We start from the raw sequence: 19,641 nt of genomic DNA on the forward strand, positions 1-19,641 counted from the left end.
CAACTCCTTTGGAAATTAACAGAACTGGAAACAATTGACCTGAGGGCAGGCTGAAAATACAGGGACTTTCAATTAAAGCTTAGGTACTCCTCCCTGCTTGAAACAGGTCTGAAAGCAAATCATCTTATTACATTATTAGTCTTATTACTGTTATGCCAAGCAGTGCAAGACACAAATGAAAAGAATTTTGCTGGCATATTCATGCTTATAGGAGCTTACCAGCTGTAACCATGTCCCTCAGCACGCACATGAGCTTAAAAACAAAAAGCCGAGGAGCATTTCAACAAAGCAGCATACTGATGTGTTTATTTCTTCTTTGTACTACTTCTCAAACATCTCACTGTGCAAATCACTTCATCATTCCAGCCACGACATGAAGTAACACATACAAAACACACCCAGGTATCCATACTGTATCACAGAAACGTATCGCAGTCATGACTGTCACTGTCAGTGTTGATAGACAACTGGTATTGAAAATTACCAAAACAGAACAACTGTTGCACCTCTTCAAATCACAGGTCAATGCTAACCACCAAGAAGTCAATTTCTAATGAGTTAAATGTATTTAAGAGCAAGAAGCCTAATCTTTCTAGTAGTGGACTTTGAGCTAGCTTTTCAGTTCAGAGGAGAAAGGAGTTATTTTACAACCATGCCGTATTTTCAAAGCTTAAAGCAGGCAGTGAAAAGAAGACTCCTGAACAAATCTTGCTCCCAAAGTAGATGTCCATTGCAGTAACTTGGCAAAGAGGAAGCAGTAATTCCCTTTGAAAAAGTCAGCCATCTGCACTGGGGGAGCACTGTGTTTATATAGGGCTCCTTGTAAAGGCAGCACTATGGAGGGAAAGTGTCTGCAAATTTCATGAAGGAATCTGAAGTGCTCACTGAAGTTAGTTTTCGAGAGCTGTACTCTTCAGTTCCAGAAGCTAATATGTTTTAGCAACAGATTCTAGAAAGGATAAAAGTCAGCAAAGTTAAACCTGCCACAAGAAAATGGGAAATTTGCTGTGAAAGGACACAGGGCTACCAGTCCCAGTGATACTATCTCATACAAAAGGGATTGCAAGATACCAGGAGTGATACAGAGTGCCAGATAAGACAGAAAAGCTTCGGTGCAGGGCAAACATCACCGCTGATTTCTGTCTACCACTGCAGCACAGTAACTCAGCAGAACACAACTGACATCACTCCTTTCCACCTCTAATGCCTCTGTGTCTCACAGCCCATTGCCCTGTCTACTCCTCCTTTGGCTTACACCACCCAGCTCTCTTTGAGAACAGAACGAGCCACGTATTTATTCACAATTATAACCCTTGCTTCTTTGTGCAACAAATCTTCCTCCCTCTTCTATTTTAAATTCTTAAATGGCCAGATCAATCTATCCTAAAAGGTTCCCAAGTCTAAAACCTCAGCCACGTAACTGCAACTTTTGTGAACTGAAGGCTTGCTTTCAGCACCAACCAAGAGAAAGGAGTAGCTATAAGAACATCACCTTGCTTCGAGCAGCCATCAGCTTTCCCTCATGTTAACTCTCATCTAGACTTGATGGGGAAGTACTCCAAGAAAGTTCTCTGAGCTACAAGTCAGCCTTACAATGACCTAGTCTTCTTATCACAAATAGATGGCGCAGAGAATGTAGGAAAAAGATCCCCAGCAACAGAGCATGGTCGTGGCCCACCAAAGTTTCCACTTTTCAATAGAACTGTGAAGTATAGTTATAGTTATAGATGGAATTCCATATCTTTTGTACCATAACCTTAATTTGCAATAAAGCAGCAAATTCTGTGGCCACTTGTCTGTCAGATTCTGCCTGTAGTCTTAACTATAAGTAAAAGCTTAAGAGAATCACCTGCTGCTAGGATGGGTGTACAGCATGGATGCAGTTACAGTACCAAAGCTGCTGATTTGAGAAGCAGCGGAACAGTGAAGAAAAAGACCAACTATGACCTCATGATCAGATTTACACACAGATCCTAGCTGCTCTATCCTGTCATAGCAAAACAGTGCTTTGAAAACCCTTGTTGCAGCATTCTGCTTACCTCTTCTATATGTCATTTCTCCCTTCCTCCCACTTACTCTCAAACTCTGATAGTGTTCCAATAAACAGCTGCTTGAGACAGATGACCTTTACTTTCCATTAGAAGTTAATTTGCTCAGCAGAAGCTGGCTACCTGTATAACATACCTAGAGACACGACTTTCCCACCCGCACAGCGAACACTCCAGTTCTTATCTCAATTACCACAACATACTTCTCCTTGGCCTTGACAGATGCAACCCTGCCTGTTTTACTTCATTCAAAACACCGTGGCAAAGATGATTTCTCCTGGGTCATTCCTTTGCTTAGGAATCTCCTGGCAGTTTTCAAAAAGCAGTTGCTTCTCTGCAAACACAACCTGCCCACTCTGATTCCAGAGCTGTCCCAGGCCTCTCCCTCCTCTTCTTCATGCCCTGCTGAGGTGCTCCACTCTGCTCACACGGAGCTGCAGGCCTGGCTCTCACATTCCCAAGCCTTCTGCCACGCTCCCATGGTGACCGGGAGATCCCTAGGGGCAGCTGCAACGTATCAGCAGCATTTCCCTATTGTCTTTCTATGCAATTCCTTTCAGAATGCTCTCCCCCTTGATGCCTTAAAGAGAAGCTCCGACAATAGCCAGAGTATCAGTGCATCAAAAACATCGCCTGGCATATTGCCATCACTATCCCACTGTTTCCTCAAGCACCCTCCTCTTTTTAGTTGGCATGAAATGCAACCTCTTTGGTGCAGTGATCTTTTTGTCCTGTGTTTGTACAGCATCAAACACCGAAAACCCCATCTGTGGCTAAGGGTCAGGTGCACACATATAAGCAACAGTGAATCCATGTAAGTTTGCAGGTTCTTTGGGAATATACTGTAGGCCAGAACCTGGGGAACTGCCAGTAAGCTCAAGTCTCATTTTTAAGGTGCACTACCTTCATAATATACGACATGTGTAATTGTGTTCGCAGCCTTTGGCATTCCTAAATAACTTCATAATATTGCTGGGTAGCACTTCTGGCAAAATGTAAAAGACACTTTGGCAAAACCTAAATATATTTTGGGGTTAAAAATTGGGAGAAAATCCCTGCACTCTATCAGAGCTGCTGGAACAGCTGTAAGAAAGGATCTCACAAACTGCCGCACACCATTTCAAATCCAGAAGTAAACTTCACTGTGAAAGCAACTGTGGTGTAAGGAAACTTGTAGAAAAAAAACAGGGTTTTAATGGTCCCTTGGGTTGAAATATTTGAGATGAAGAGCTCACCCGTCTATCCTGTAGAACATCTCTTTGTTCTGTTTATTTATTTAGTAGACTCAATTATGCAACCTGGTCTAACGCTCTGCAAAAGCACGTTTCCTAGCATTATATCTGTGAGTTTACAGTGATGAAGCAGGTTGACATAATTGTTAAAACCTGACTACAGTTGTTCTGCAGCCAAAATCGCCTGCTCTGCATCGTTTTACTCCTTTAAATTTCACTCCTTTGATTTCAGCATGCCACTCCACGCATGGAACCTCCGTCCTTGCTACCTGCATAGTCTCAACATCCAGAAGCACGTGGCTTTGTTGATGTAAAACTACAAAACCCTTCAGATCTCTGCTCATAAACAGTATTTCTTCTGAAAGTGCATTTTAATGGACATTGTACAGACTAGGACATGGGAAAATGTCCTAGTCATGAAGCATTCCAGTTCTGCTTCCTGACTTCAACTCAGAAAAGTATTCTCTACTGCCACTTTCCAGTAACAGTACCAGTCTGTTTTACAGCCCAGCCTGAAAAGGATGATTTTTTATTTATTTATTTTTTATTTTTTACAAAGAAAAAATGATCATCCATGAAAAAACATAATTGCACCTTCCTGGATGCTTCTAGTCTCTTTAGATTTTATGCAACTTGCCAGTATCTGCAGTTCTTTATTATTTGTTTTTCCTTTCTGCTACAAGATGAAACTTGTTAGCTACTAAGCCTTTGTCCACGAAAGTAAATATTATCTACTAAGGTGTGCTAGTTCAGGAATTGACTCAAAGTCAACTGAAAACATTTCTCAGTAAGCTTTGGAAGACCTAGAAATTTCAGAAGGCATTCCAAAACTCTGCAAATTCACATATCTTTTGTTCAAATTCCTTGCCATTTTCAGCAGTCCCTTTTTTTTTTCGTGTACAAAATACTGCAGGGCTTTCCAAAATACATCTCCTTACCTCTCCCTAGTCCTCCTGGACTCCTGTATTTTTTCAATACCTTGGCATTGCCTATGGTCTTGCAACAGAACAAACTGAAGTACCTTGCATTGTGAAGAATGTCCTCCTGAATTGAGTTAGGAGGGGTGCCCCAATAACAGCAGACCATCAGTCAAGTTACTGAGCTCTGCTCTAAGCACATTCTCAACAGATGCAAAGTGAACTTCACCATACTACTGCTTCTTCAGGAAAGGGAAGAAACTGTAAAAGGCATCATTTTAATTATACTGCCAGATTACAGATAATAATTCACTAATGAAATTGCATACAATACAGTCACTGACATACAGAAATGAACGTGCATGCTCTCCCAAAAAGATGTCACAGAGAAACTATTTGAAAACCATGGCATTTAAGAGACTTGTGCATTAATTATGCCTGTATTTAATGAATGCCCACATGCGTGAGCTACTGGAAAATAACCGCAAGAACTGCCTCGAGTCTGAGCCACACTGAGAGTCTGTACACCGTGACACAACATGACTGAACGGTTATGATGCATGTTCAGATGTAACAATCTTATTCTGAGTATGGGTATAAAAGCAGGGAATTGTTGGAGATTGAACATTTTGCCTCAACATGCATACTGAGATATAAAGAGGGAGAAAGAAAGCATATCCATCTCCAAGACTCCAAGACTCTTTGTGAATAATCTGTGCTCTTGACACAACTCAATGATACTAGCTGAACTACAGCAAGTAAATTGCTCAGCCTTCAGTGTTCTGTCATCATTATATTAATAACGTATTTGCTTTGGCTTAGCTACAACAAGAGCATGGATTGCTATTATTTATTCACCCATCCCAAGGCCTAACTTGTCAAGTCTGTGCGTAGAGATGACAATCGCATTACTTACCTACACTGAACAAAACTGATTTAAATTAGAGATCTATGTTGTGGGTAATAAATTCACAAGATAAAATTGCTAAAATTAAATAGGGGCAGACAACAACAAATAGCAGACAAAGAAACACTGAGGTTTGACTTCTTCAACTCTGTACAAGTAAGAACGTTTTGCTGAGTTTTATTACTATGCCACTCCTTGAACCCAGCAAACATTCCCTCTATAACCAACAACTTTCCTCAAGCTGTGTAGTTGCACTGTCTATTCTACTAAGAAACATGTTTTGTTAAAAATCAAACAAAACTGTTTTAACAATACTTACAAAATTGTACATAAATATGAGGAGAACCAAGGAGAATCTCCATTCTTCACTGGGTGAGGCTGGGAACGTGACCACTGAGGTTAAGGAAAAGGCTGAGGTTCTCAATGCCTTCTTTACAGCTACCTTTAAAAGTCAGACCAGTTATTATCAGGGTACTCCACTCTTTGACCTGGAAGTCTCGGTTGGGGAGCAGAATAAGCCCTCATGATTCAGGAAAAAGCAATCAGAAACCTACTACTCCAACTGGATTGCCACAAGTCCATGGGACCAGCTCAGCTGCCCAGGGCCCCGTCCAACACAGCCATGAGCGTCTCCAGGGAAGGGGCACCCACAGCTTCTGTGGGCAAGCTGCACCATGCTCTCTGGTGACCCAAGCAATGACTGTTAGAGCAACTTCCATTTACAAAAAATAAAAATAAAAAAAATAAGTAGAAGAGTCTCTCAATTAGGCTTCTTTTCCAAATGAACTTCCCTTTTTAAAACAATGAAAACACTGCCCTCCTTTGGATCAGACATCAACACTCTTCAGTTAGGTTAGAATATGGCAGGAAAATCTCTGCTCCTGCAAGAGGGAAGTCTGGCAGAAAGATACTGCAACCTTTAGCTGATTCCTATGTTAGGTCCTTCTTGCAATAGATTTTACCAACTATGCATCACATTTTATTCTAATCCAACAAAGCACAACTGTAGTATAGTTAAAGCAAAAGGTGAAAGAGCGTTGTAGTTTGCTTTTGTAAGTTACCCAGAATGTTTTCATAACCCTCACAAAGTTGTAGACATGCTGGAAGAGAACAGCATGCAGCATAACATAACAGTATAAGATTTTTGACCGTTATTTATTTCTAGATGTAAATAAGTATAGAAAATGTAAGGTGTAAAAATCAGGTGAAAGATGGTAGCTAGATAAACCATAATAAAACAGATTAGAAGTCAGGGTGCCAGCAGCAATCAATACTCAGCAAAAAACACATGGTTTAAAATCTTATCTAAAAGGTATCACCCTCAAGGAGAAAAAAGAAACGCATGCCAGGTTTGCCACGAACCCGTAGATGGAAGTATTCATTCTATTCAAAACTATACAACAGTATCTGGAATTAGCCCCAATTTGAAAGACAGTAAGCACACTTCTAGACATTTTTAGATGTTACAAAATGACTTGGCAACATCTTCCCTACTCTCAAGGGAGAGGATAATTTGCATGCAAAGCAATGGACTTTAGAAAACACGCAGGTAGGACTCTCAGCCAATCAAATAAGATACCAGTAGAGATCTGGTTTCAGTACACACGCAAAGCATACAACACACAGGGCATAAATAATTAGCATAAATGAATGTCAAACTCATCACTGAAGATTCGCTACAGATACAGAGCACTGCTGAAGTGTGGGAGTACCATTCCATCAGGAACAAACACAAGGAAAGAGACTGAAATCAGCTGGAAAAGACAAAGATAAAGGGGACTTCTCTTTGAGAAAAAAGAAAAAAAGAAAAAATGTGTTTTTTTTCCCTTTGTCGGGCAAAACACTGACAGTTTGATGTGACTAATGAGAAAAAAGTGCTGTTAGAGTCACCTTCTGAGGGGCTGCTTAGTTTTTGCACAATTCTTCTGCAAGGGTCGTCAAAGAAAAAAAGTGAGTAGGCATCGTAAATTCTGGCTCTTTATACATGGGCTGGATGTAAAGAGCTAATAAGCTTTCCTTACAAAGGATCCACAGAGCATAGGAAAGTTGTTTATTCATTAATTTCTAACACATGCAGACTCCGTCTTCACCTTCTGTCTAAAATGGTGCTGCTGGATGCCACCTCTAAAGTTACCGCATTCATTACTAAAGGACAAAACCCATAATATAATTATAAAGCAATCCTTTACCTTCCACTACAAAGGCAACATTTCATGCTAAGTTCAGTATAATTTCCCTAAATACACAGCTAAACTCCCCCATCCATCCCCCAGGAGCAAGTACCAGACTCCTGCCTCGTATTTATGATCAAAGAGCAGGGCACTGTGAACCACGGCACAAAGGTGAGCTACTGCCCATCAAATGATAATAATTTGCCCCTGTGAGAAGCAGACTACTATACTGTGTCTGCCAGAACTCGGCGGGAGTCAGGACTTGCACTAAGCGACTGATGACAGAAACAGGGTCAGGTAAAGAGGGCTGAGAAGGAAAGAAAAGGCAAAGGTACACAGAAATAGGGATCAAGCAGAAGCACGGGTAGGGGTAAGTGTGGAACTGGGATACAGAGCAGTACAGTGTGGAACAGAATGAATCAAGAAAGGGAGAAATGGATGTTACTGGTTTGCTTTAATCTACAGAAATATTCTTCTGCAAGACACACTATTCTTCCATAAGACACACAAACCAGGGGCGGTTAGGGCTACCGTACGTTCGGCTAGGTACAAAATCCTGCTGTGTTTGATCCTCTGAAACTGTACGAAGGACCTGATTCCTCTTCTCAGTGGCTAAAACCACATCTCCTCAAGTGAAAAAAGAGGAAACCCAACACCATGAGAAGCTCTCGGACGTATTGCTGCCATTCTCCCTGGATTTTGACTGAGAGAGAGCAGCTCTCAGATCCATCCCACACACCGCACACAAACTTCAGCTGTGGCACAGAACAAGCAAGGCTTTTTGTGCTGCTGCTTTGCCTGGTCAAGTTTTAGAGCCATGCCAGATAATTCCATCACAAGATTCACGATATCTCAATGTTTTCATCTCTCGGCTTCTGGTGACCTTTTTTCCATAAGAAGACATTCACATACAATGTGCAGTCACTATTCCGTGGGCCTTGCAGCTGGCTCTCCCTAAATGACACATCATTACAACTCTTAACATTTTTATCATGGACTGCATTAATATAATGGTGCATTTCTTCCAATCTTGAACTGATACACTCTCGTAGCATCTTAGCTTTGACTCTCTATAAAGAAAGATTTGCTTAGGCCTGGAGGGATCTTAGAAGCAGAGCACTCATGCTCATGGCTGAAGAATGCAAAGGCTAATGAAACAATCCCAGCACTTACTGAAGAATAGCACGTTTGAATCTTTGGGTTTGGCAATATTATAACTACAATTGAGCTGGCGTTGAAATTGAGTTTGTTCATACACACTTTGCATTTTTCTCCTTCCCCATTCTACTTCCAGCTTTCCCAAATCAAAATTGGAATCCTTCTCTCCAGTACGATCTGATTCCCACCCAGGAAAGCTCCCAAGGGAAGCCCCAAAAACATCATAAAAGTCAATACTTTGTAATAATTTCTCCCACAGCCTCAGTAATAATAATAATAATAATGAAATAGCTTCCACATAAAACACATCAAGTTGATAAAGTCAAGGAAACATCAACTACTGGAAGACTTACCATCAAACTAAGACCTGGCAATGCTAATGAATGACACTGGGTGCAACTCTGTTAACAGAGTCACTGGGAAATAGCCCATTTTATAGGGGCTACAACGTGTCCATAGATCTCTGTTTTAGAAGTATTTTTTTTCCACACGAGGCCTCTTTCAACTGTGTTGTTGTTTTTTTTTGCTGCTGTGTTTTTGTGCTATCGATCATCAAGACCATTAAATGCATTAGTCACGTTAAATAATTAATCTCTCCAGACCGGCTTCAGCCACAGATGCCATCAGCAATAACCTTCCAAAATACCTGTAGTAAAGAAAATCCAGCATTCAAAAGCCAGCAGGACAAAAATGGTCCAGCAGCCACGTCACGTGATTATACTCCATAGAGATTTCTGCAGAGAGCATTAAATAGTCTCAGAGTTTTAAAGACGAGATCTGCAACAACAGGAAATGTGAGAGCTTCAAACGAGGCATCACTATGAGAACATCAATAACATTAGTACAAGTACAGGCCTTTGAAAAAATGTTTCTATACACATGAAAGAATTTGTCCTTCTCATTGTCACTCCTAGCATCTGACTGCTGAATGACTGATGTCTTATTCTGCAGCTCACTGGTAGCTCAGCAGGCAAAGCGTGGCAGCCTGTTTACTGGCCTTGGCAAGTGCTTCAGGTATGTGACAGACCAGGAGGCAGACAGCAGGAGAAAAACTGACAAATGCCCAAACTCCCTTGGTGCACAAAGTCAGCAAGACCAGTGTAAGCTGTTCCACACGATGCCCTCTTTAAAAGCCTCTAGCAGCAGCAGGCACCCAGCTCAGGGTACTTGCAATGAGGCTGATCAAGCTCAAGGCAGACAGAATTCAGGCAGTAAAAAGACCACAGTTTGATTTTTCAAAGTAAGTTTGAAATGGCAAAATACTTTAAAGTCCCTTATCTTTTTCCTCTAAGTGCTAAGATCCAGAGAAAGCATAGAGAGGAGCCTATGGATAGACACGGTGTTGAACTGTGTACCACTATCTGACTTGCAGCAGCACATGGAGCAGTAAAAGTCAGCTTATTGCACTCCTAAAGCTTGCTGCACTTCTGAAGCCAGCACTGAAATGTGTTGGTGGAATTAGACTGTTCAAATTCTCAAATGAGTGACACCAGCATTTGAACCATCCCAAAGAGAAATTCCTGCATCAAGATCCACCCATTTTTATAATTAGTTTGCGAAGTAAAATCAACAGTCACATTGTTGATTAACCAACAATTAAATTCATAAACTGACTGGGTCTTCCTCAGTGCAGACTGTTTTAATGACTACATATTTAAAATCTGAAGTGCTTTCCATTTAACTGCACTGTGGAATGGAAGAAGCACACGGGTTAGGTGGTTACATACCCGGAAGGCTGCAGGAAATGCCAAGAAAAGGGAAAAGTTGCAATCTGAGTGGCCACGTTCAGTTGAGAAGGATGGTAATGGCCAGTCACATCAGAGAACACCAGTGAAAGCACAAGGAACAGGCATCCTGGAACAGTGTGATACACCAACCTATTTTTTGCAGGTTACCAAGAGCTGGAGGAAGCACTCAGTACGGCTACAGCGATAAAAAAAAAAACACTTGTCAGTTTCTAAAATGGTATACTCCAAGGAGTTAACCAGTAATTTCCTAGTAGCTTTAATGAACAACATGAAAAATCATGAGGTGTGTAGAAATTACCTGAGCCAACTCTGTTCCTGAATGAGGGCTATCTCCCAAACTACAGATGAATGGAGTGAAGGAAAGGGAGCTTGCATTCAAAGAGAAAGGTGGACTGATGATTCTTAGCCAAGAGTCCAATGAAAAGTGCTGTTCTGCTGCACGTTGCATACGCCAAGTCACCTAGATAAGGGTTACAAAAAAGCCACATCAGATGAAAGGAGAAGGGAATGGAACACACTGCTATAATTCACATGCTAGTAAAACGCAGATAGTCTCCCCTGCTGCCCAGCCACTGTCTAGTTTTCCAGGAATCACAATAGAATGACACTTCAAGGAGTATGAGAAGTACTCTGAAGCAGCACATTCTTCATTTTGCTTTTAATTTAGCAGACAAATGTTCTCCAAGACCAGTCAGACGCGTGATGGGACATCTGAGAGTGAAATGGACAAGTGTGAAATGGAGTGGGTGTGGGGTAAATAACTCCCAAGGATGGTACTCCGCAAAGAAATAGTATAGGTGATGGTATATTTTAAGTAGTTCTATATAAACAGTATACAAATAATACAAAAGAGAAGATGGCTCACCTTCAGGATGACAAGGCTCGCACGGGACTCCACACGGGAGGGATCTCCGAGAAGAGATCCTTCCCTGGTGGTGGTCAGCCCTTAAATGGGGTTTGGGAGAGGTGGAGCCAGGCTCCACCCCTTCCAATCACACCGGTATATCACCTCCACCTGTGGCCCCATGGCTGACTCGGTGCTCACCTCAGGTGGCCAATCAGTGGTTCAGGCCGTGATTCGGCCGTTCCCATACAGTGGGTCTATTTCAAGACATACGTACCCGATGTTATGAACAAGTCAGTCATTTTCAGACAGCAAAGGTTCAGATCCCGCTTAAAAATAATTACGGAGGCAGAAAACAATATGTACGCTTCTATCAAAATGAACCATAACAAGTGAGTGGGCATGAGTGCAAGTGGGCAGTTGTCATGGACGGTTTCCAGGTGGCCGACTGTCAGTGCAGCTTCAGAAGCAGCAATTGGAAACGCTGATATTCATTTGCATAACGTGCCCTCAGAGCTCATCCCGAGATCTGCAAGAGTGCCACAACAGAACTCCTGAGTATCTTAAAGTGGGGGAAGTGGTGAGGCAGGAGGGAAGAGCACACACACCTACGAGAGTTGCTGACAAGTACTAATACACCTCAGTGTACTGGTTAAACCTGCGAATGACACATTTCATGCACTTCTGTCACCACCTCAGCAAACTGTTGCTCTGCAAGTGGGTTACTGTCATGTTGTGTCAGTCAGGCTAGCTCTGAGCATGCTGTGGAAGTGCTAGCACTATCGCTGCTTTATTAGCATGCACTAAGCACGTGCCCCAGTTTCCTTCTAAGTTCATTAAAACAGAAACACACTGGCAGCCGTCACTTCCTAACAAGGCTCATGTCTTTAAGATGCTGTGTGCAACTGATAAAGTGGATGCATTTTTAGAACGTTTAGCCTAAGAAAAAATAATTCCAACCACTTTGTTATGGGTATGCCTCAGGTGAGACGGCTGCTCCTCCCCGAGTCATACACCTTCACCCCGAGGAGTCCTCCTTACTCACATACAGCTTTTGTTCTGCATCACTTTTACTGATGGCTGTGACCTAGACACAAATAACAGCTGCACAACTCCCTGTTCATGATGCTGCTGTGTGACTCTTTGTCTAACGCTAGCTAATGATCTACCTGGAAACTGCTCCTACAAGAGGCAGCCCGTATGGCTGGTCTCTTAGAACGACACTGACACAGGCAAGAAAAGTTCATTACACATTTTAGATGAGAGCTGCATGGCAAAGTACAGCCCTTAGTTCCATGGGCATGCAGCAAAATGCAGAGGTGATACTACGTAACTGTGTGAGTTTTCAGGACGTGCCCTTCCAACCCAAGTTGCTGATATGTTTCAACCATACGTAACATGTCTGGGAAGCAAAAAGGAAAAAGACAGAAATCAAAATGTTTTCTAGCTTTATGAGTGCCATTGAGAGGATTCGGAAGCATGCTACTGCATCACCGAAAGAAGGAGACAGAGGGATGCGGAATCCCCAGTCCCAGAGCAAAGACAGCAAATAAGGATTGCAAGCAGTTACTGCTGGTAATAGCCAAGCAAAGAGCAGGTTACAGCTGAAGCACCACCAGACAACGACAAAGCAGTGCTGCACAGGAGTCCATTCACTGCTCACTTTCTCCTTTCTCCCCTTTCACTTTTCCTCTTCATTCAGACAAACGAAGATAAAACGTTAGATGCCAGAAGACCATGCTTTGCATGCATCAGGACTAAGCTTGAATAACACTTGACACTACTATGAACATCCTTGATTTTCAGTAATCCCTGAAGGCAGTTGTCAGTACCTTCCCTATTTGACAAGCTTAAATAAAAGCACAAACACGCACAAGCAGTTAAAGGACCAGAAGAAAGCATCTCATCCATAATTTCTGCAAGCTAGGCAACGCTTCACAGAACTAAATTCAATTTTCAGCAAGACTTCAGAAAGGCTCCTAACAGAGAAAAAATATTTGACAGCATCTAAACCTGCTCTTTTTCTGCATGCAAATTTCCATTAAAAAATCCAAGTCAGGCAGATCGGACATGCAGCCTGAGCAGGGAGCTTTTAAATTCACTGCAAACAACAGTGCTACTCCTCGTGTGCAAAAGAGAGCTATTTCTAAGAGGTGAGAAGTGTGAGATAACTTTCTAGTTTACACGTTCAAATGATGCTCAATTTTGTTTTTTAAGATGCAAAAACAAACTGCCCCAACAGCTGCGGTTTGCTTTGAAGCTATTTTCTCCTTCCTCCTCCCACCTCCTCTCACAGAACCCCAACGCTCACACGTTTTATTTCACTCGTATACATTGGTCGGTTGGTTTCGGTGCGACTGTTCAGGTCAGTAAAATCCCAGATTATATTTTAAATGGCCTACTTTGAAATCCGCCTGTTGCACATTCCTGGACTGTAAGTAATATCTTACGATCGTGGAACCTTAAGGCTTCTCCTCTATCAAAAAACAAAATGAGCAAAGTGCTTGACAGAGCCCTAGAGAAAAATCACAAGCACCACCCTCCCCTCCTCCTCCTCCCCCTCCCCGATTCAGGTGAAAGCACAGCTCTTTCCCAGAAGGTTTGCAATTACAGCGTTTGCTCAGCACATATCCGATGAAGCTGTTAGAGCCTTCCAGCTTAACAATTTCCGGACAGGAGCTCAAGGTTCACAGGAGATACGGCACCGTGACGACGTGCAGCTGCCCGCAGGATCGGGTAGCACCTGTGCTGGACTCGTTAAGCATTTAACAAGAGAAGCTGCACGCACTGAAAATGGCTGACAACTGCCACGCTTAACGCGCTGCCCTGAAAACTTTGAAAGAAGGAAACAAAATGGATTTACCCTTAGACGAGGAGGACGGCACTTTCACCAACATCTCCTTGGCGGATGATTCAGGTACAAAACTATGATTATCCGTTGAGACAAAACGAACGCCGTGGGCCGAGTAAGAACACTGGGTGAGCACACAAATCTGCAGCTGCTACTTGTAAGTACAATGCGATTATAAGAGAACACCCTCAAGTAAATACTTTTGGTCATGTAGTTGACTAAGTCTTGGGATCGGAGTTGAGATTTTGGGGGCTACCGCATAACAGCCAGCGGTAATGCACATTCACAGCCTGAGCACACACAGCCTTTCTCTGCTTGTGCGGAGTGTTAACTCAGTACCTACCTCAGACACAATAAATAGAGACAGTGTGAATACGGAACCATCACTTCTGGCTTAGCTCCGGAGAGAGCGCACAAGAAGGGATGCAAATTCACTGGTAACTAAAGCAAGCTGATCCACTTAAATCCCAACCATTATCCCAAGCAATTACATGTTTTAAGGGAAACTACACAAGCAAAATTTGCCTCCTCCCACCCTTCTACTTTATAATACAAAAACGGTTTGGGATGGGAAGTAGGATAGTTCTGTTAGCTCTACGTACTGGGCAAACTGAGTTAACATGAACTGATAATAATTAATTTAGAAAGGTGCAGCCAGAGTAGCAACCAGATCACAACAGGTTGGCTGGCACAGAGCTGTGCTGACTTACACTAGTTAGAAAACCGAATTGCTGATTAACAAATGCTACAAGTCCTTTTATTTTATTTAAACAAAAAACAAAAAAAACTGTGCACTCTTTTGTCTCATTTTTAGCTTAAAGAATGTTACTGCACATGCTATCATTACCACCTATATGAAAAGGATCTTATTTTGACAACAGTTTTCCAGCAGTTTCGTATGAGTACAATTAGCACGTAATCAGCCCTACGTCAATGTCACCAAGCTTAAAACTCACAATAAGACAAATAGGTAGATCCTGGTGCAAGCTGTGCAGTAAGGAGAACTCTCCATTTCCTCATAAGAAGGGATGGGACAGAAGGAAAAGGTATATCCTGTGAGTCTAATATTGAAGTAGCTGCTGAGAAACCATGCACTAAGACTTTGCTGTACCTCAGCACTTAGATCTACACCACTCCTGACTGCACAAAAAACACCCAAACTCAGAGGAAGCTCATTTTAACACAAAGAGGACAGCAAGCAATGCTTCATCATGCTGGATCTGCTGCCAGTACCGGAGCTTTCACCCCTGCTATGAAAGCGAAGAGCTGGAGATAGTCACCCAGAAGCAGAGAAATTCAGAGTAGCTGAGAGTAAGCGATGTTTCCAAGCAAGCTTCTAACACGAGGGCAATGTGGAGAGAACACAGGTAGTAAGATTCATGGTGAATATGGCAGCTCCAGCCTGTTTGTTCTGCCAGAGGGTAACACCTGGAGGCCACGGAGCAAGGTGTCAGAAAACTCCTAACGTGTATCAGGAAGAAACTACTACATGCAAACAGTTTTCCTTTCCTCTCCCAGCTAAAGATTACATTGATTACAGTGACTACAGAGTGCAGAAGTCAACAAACAGAAGGGCTCTCACAGCCTTTATGCTGGAGATGGACATCTCAAAGTGTACTGGCAAAGAAAATCAAGACAAGCAGAACCACATGGCTATGCGCGTATAATCTGATAACAAGAAGAAAACAACCTTCATATCAAAGTTTTCTTAGCACTCTGAAAAGCCATTGTGGCAAAGCAACAGGGGTTGCTGAATCTGATTAACTGAGAGCACTCCATGAATATTTAATACCCTCTGCTCTTCCAAAACCGATGCGTTTTTTCTATTCATTGAGTATAGAGGTATCAAAAAAAAAAAAGATGTAGATCAAGATGAATACAAAACGGCATCAAGACAGAAACTTCTCAATCAATATTTTAAGATCAAGAGCATCCAGAATGAAGGAAAGCATTCATTAATGGTAAAAGGCGATACTATTTTCACCTCTAGTGGAAGAAACACCTTTTTGTTTAGAAATTCAGGACTTGGTAAAATTCCCTCCCCCAAAAAATTACAGATCCAGAGGAAAACAAACTGAGAGTCCCAGAGAGATTGCTACTATTTTAAACAAACAACAAAAAAGAGATTTTGGTGAAATTGATACTAGGAATCAATCCATTCACTCGGGTTTTTTTGTTTTTTTGGTTTTTTTGAGTGACATCGGCTAGTTTTAGGGAATCTTAATTGGCATGTAGCACGCGTAGTAAGTACAGGTAACTGTGCTGTTGTTCGGAATTGAATACAACACGAGTGACAGCGTCGGGAGCTGTAAGAACAAACCGCCTTAGAGCATTAGGACGAATAAGCTCGCACCTACGAGCGCGGCCTCGCCGCCAGCCCCGGAGTCCGGCGCAGGCGCGGCGCAGGCGCAGCGGGAGGAAGGGAAGCGGGGAGCGAGCGGCGGGGCCGCGGCCGGGCAGGCGCTGCGCAGCCCGCGGGAGCGCCAGGTGGGGCCGCGGAGGGGCGGGCGGGGCCGGGCCGCGGCGCGGGGGGCGGCCGGGAGGGGAAGGGGCGAGCGGAGGACTGCTCACCTCTGTCTGCCGCCTGCCCGGGCCCTGCCGCCGCTGGGAAGCGCTGATGCCGTCCGCCGTAGGGCCGCGGCGGCGGGGTCAGGCGGTGCCCCGGGACGGAGCGGGATGGGCGGTACGAGCGGGTGCCCGCTGCCGCTCGGCCTCCGCGGGAGCCGCTTCCAGAAAGATCGGTGCTGGTAGGTGGCTTCAGCATCCACAGCCTCAGTTTTTCTCTGCCCTTTTTTTTTTTTCCCTCTAAGCAGGTCGTCGCTCAGGCCGGCTGAGTGCTGGAGCAGAAAGAGCCCGTTCTCCCATGATGAACGCTGACATGGACGGTATAAGTTCTTAACGTTCTCATGCTTCACTGTTACTATGATTCTTTTCTCCTGCTGATGATAATTCCCAGCTATTACATTAAAGCTCCTCTGATTTATTGCAGCTGTTGAGGCTGAGAATCAGGTGGAATTAGAAGAGAAAACGCGGCTTATTAATCAAGTTTTGGAACTGCAGCACACGCTTGAAGGTTAGCAGTTCGGCACCTCAGGTATTTTATAAGCACAGCGTAAGTGAAAAAGGAGAGAAGCACACTGCTCCACGCTCTTAGTCCAAAAGTGCTGCTGTGGGGGATACATCACTCATGCAGTTGAAAGCAGACGAAGGAGGCTTCAGAACCATTAGCAAGGGGTGACACATTTGGACTGTTAGCCAGGCTGCATCTTTGTTTCCAAAGAGCTCGGTCACAGTAAGGTAATTCAGAAAGTCAGTACAAGAACACTTAAGCACTAGCTTAAGCACTAGCTCTAACTGCTGTCAGAAAGCACTGTATTCCAGCATAAGCCAGACAGTAGACTTTAAATACCTTCTGTAGTACCTGCTGTGCTACGCCCAGGTTTTATCCAAAGTAATACCTTAAATCAGCATACCCCACACTAAGGAAAACCTGCACAGGTTGCTGTAGGCACACAGAATATATTCCTTATTGTATGCAATAGTGTCTAATTTTGTTTTTTCTTACTATGTCACCTTCGCAGATCTCTCAGCACGGGTAGATGCTGTTAAGGAAGAAAACTTGAAACTGAAATCAGAAAACCAAGTTCTTGGACAGTATATAGAAAATCTGATGTCAGCATCTAGTGTTTTCCAAACCACTGACACAAAAAGCAAAAGGAAGTAGGGGCTGGCTCACGAGCACTGTCATTGTATTGCTGCTGTCTTTTGTTTTTATTGACATAGGCTACATGAGCTGAAATTACCTTAGTTTGTGGCTTTACTGGATGCCTGAAGGTTACAGACTTCAGCGATAAGCAGAGTTAAGAACATTATAAACAGGAGATGTGAGTTAATATATTAAGATTAAGCAACGTGCAAATATAGCATAGAGACTCACTATCATATTTGTATTAACAATGAGCATATCTTGTTAAGAATGGGATTCAGTTTGTCAAGTTAAACACGTGTCTTGTTGGCTCTCTTAGAGGTCGTAGTGTTCTTGACTAGATAAATGATTGTTATAAAATGGTGTTGAAAAGTTACTTGATAAAAGCATTCAGAGTCTAATTGCATCGCCTTTTTCACATCAGCTGTCATTAGATTATTGTGTAGTACCATTCACATCTCTGCAAAGCAGCTTTAAACAGAAGCCTATAAACCAAGCAGTTAATAATTTTTGTAAAGCAGTAACAGTCTGATCTTATTTGTAGGGTTTGCATGCAGGAAAACAGCTCAGTTTTTTTTTTTTTTGGAAAGGGGAAGTTAAACGTGAACAGGGATAAGCAACTTGCATCAGGGAAATATCAAATCGATGCAATATTAATGGATCTATCATTTGTAAGATCTGCACTTCAAACTGTTTCTATTTTCTTGCTTCAAAGAAAGGTCAGGGTCTGTGTCATGCATATTATCCACCCAGACTCACCCAAAGCCTGAGGAACAGACTTGACAGAAAGCTGGCAGTGTTGTTCCTCATGGGTCGTTGTGAACAGCAGTGAGAAAGTCCTTCCTTGCCACCTTGTTACTTTCCTCCTGAAGTGCCAAAACTTGTCCTTGCTTCAGGCCTCAGAGCAGCTGTTCACCTGCTGCAGAGCCAGAGCTTGTGATACCTCCAAAGATGCAGCACAAAACCATCCTAAGGCAGAAGGGGCTGCTGTCTGCCATGCTGGGTGTCACAGGGTCCTGTTCTAGTTCACTGGCTTGGGCTTTGTTAGAAGGAGCTCAGCCCAGATTCTGGCTGCCAGCACTTGCCCCTAGAAAGTATGCATCTAGCAGAATCAGTATTAGAGGAGAGCAGAAGCTGAAATACAAACAGCAACATTAATTTTAGCTTCAGTGTAAGCTCTAGTGTTAGCTCTACTTCACCTTGCTATACAGCAGCATGGACTCACGGACTAAAACTATCCCTTCAATAACGAAGTCATTTTATTTTACCTTTAAACAAAAGGGAACCATTAACTCATGCTTCTCCTTCAGTTTTGCTGTGATAGATTGTGTAAAATAAAGCTGCAGGAAGTGAGTGAATGAGTGGATGTCATGGCAGAATAAATCCACCTCAGAGCACAAGTTTCTTGGCAGCTAAGCACTGCTATTTCTCAGTCCCAACTTTAAGCTGGTATCGCGAGGTCTCGCGTTTCTCTCTGTTTAAAATGACTGTAAAGCACTCACTGGAACGTCAGCAGAGTTAAACGACTAAAAACAAAGCACTAATTTTTGTGGCTTGAAGGCTGTTTACAACGTCTGCGTCACGAAATCAGATTATGAGAAGTCTGACCCACGGAGGCGCACGTGGCCAATCCTGTTCGCGTCACAGGGTCCTGCACATCTCCATCTGCACGCCCACAAACACCAGGTAGTAATACAGCATGCACTTCCCAGACTTGAGCAGCCCGGAGATCAAGTAATCTTAAACCTATGGTTGTGTATTGTGAGATTGGATAGTGACATTTTATGCATCAGTCTGTATGCAGTAGTCAGCCTACATGCCATTTCTCATCCCACTACCGCGGCCTTCATTTAACTTATGAGCATTTTAAAGATGGTGTACTTCTGACTTGACACGAAATAAAAACTTCTCGTTGGTCTCAGTTTGGCTGAACGTTTATAAAACCCTAGAACTTCTTGTGACTAGCGGCAGTCAAGAAGTAGCAGGGTTGCTACTACCTTAACTATTTCTACATGCTTAAGTAGCTGAAAGATTAGATGTGATTTTCAGGTGTTGAGAT

General features: G+C 42.9%; 1 protein-coding gene across 2 annotated transcripts; it reads left to right on the forward strand.

The window, feature by feature from the left end:
* Positions 1-13,755: 13,755 nt before the first annotated feature.
* Positions 13,756-18,742, forward strand: SCOC (short coiled-coil protein). Of its 2 annotated transcripts, none has more exons than XM_065736323.1 (4): positions 13,756-13,942; positions 16,690-16,761; positions 16,866-16,949; positions 17,458-18,742. In XM_065736323.1, the coding sequence occupies exons 1-4, from the start codon at positions 13,879-13,881 to the stop codon at positions 17,598-17,600; spliced, it is 363 nt and encodes a 120-aa protein (XP_065592395.1). In that variant the 5' UTR covers positions 13,756-13,878; the 3' UTR covers positions 17,601-18,742. The 2 variants fall into 2 exon arrangements, with proteins under 2 accessions (XP_065592395.1, XP_065592396.1); XM_065736324.1 differs by lacking the exon at positions 13,756-13,942 and adding an exon at positions 16,293-16,363.
* Positions 18,743-19,641: the final 899 nt, after the last annotated feature.

Source organism: Cyrtonyx montezumae, unplaced genomic scaffold, assembly GCF_038088225.1.
Source record: "Cyrtonyx montezumae isolate F1298 unplaced genomic scaffold, pur_monq_1.0 scaffold_2, whole genome shotgun sequence".
Classification (NCBI taxonomy): domain Eukaryota; kingdom Metazoa; phylum Chordata; class Aves; order Galliformes; family Odontophoridae; genus Cyrtonyx; species Cyrtonyx montezumae.

Coding starts and splice junctions, on each gene's coding strand:
- SCOC (XM_065736323.1), top strand. CDS start 13,879: ATGGATTTACCCTTAGACGAGGAGGACGGCACTTTCACCAACATCTCC. Junction 16,762..16,865: donor GATGAACGCTGACATGGACG/GTATAAGTTCTT, acceptor GATTTATTGCAG/CTGTTGAGGCTGAGAATCAG. Junction 16,950..17,457: donor ACTGCAGCACACGCTTGAAG/GTTAGCAGTTCG, acceptor TCACCTTCGCAG/ATCTCTCAGCACGGGTAGAT.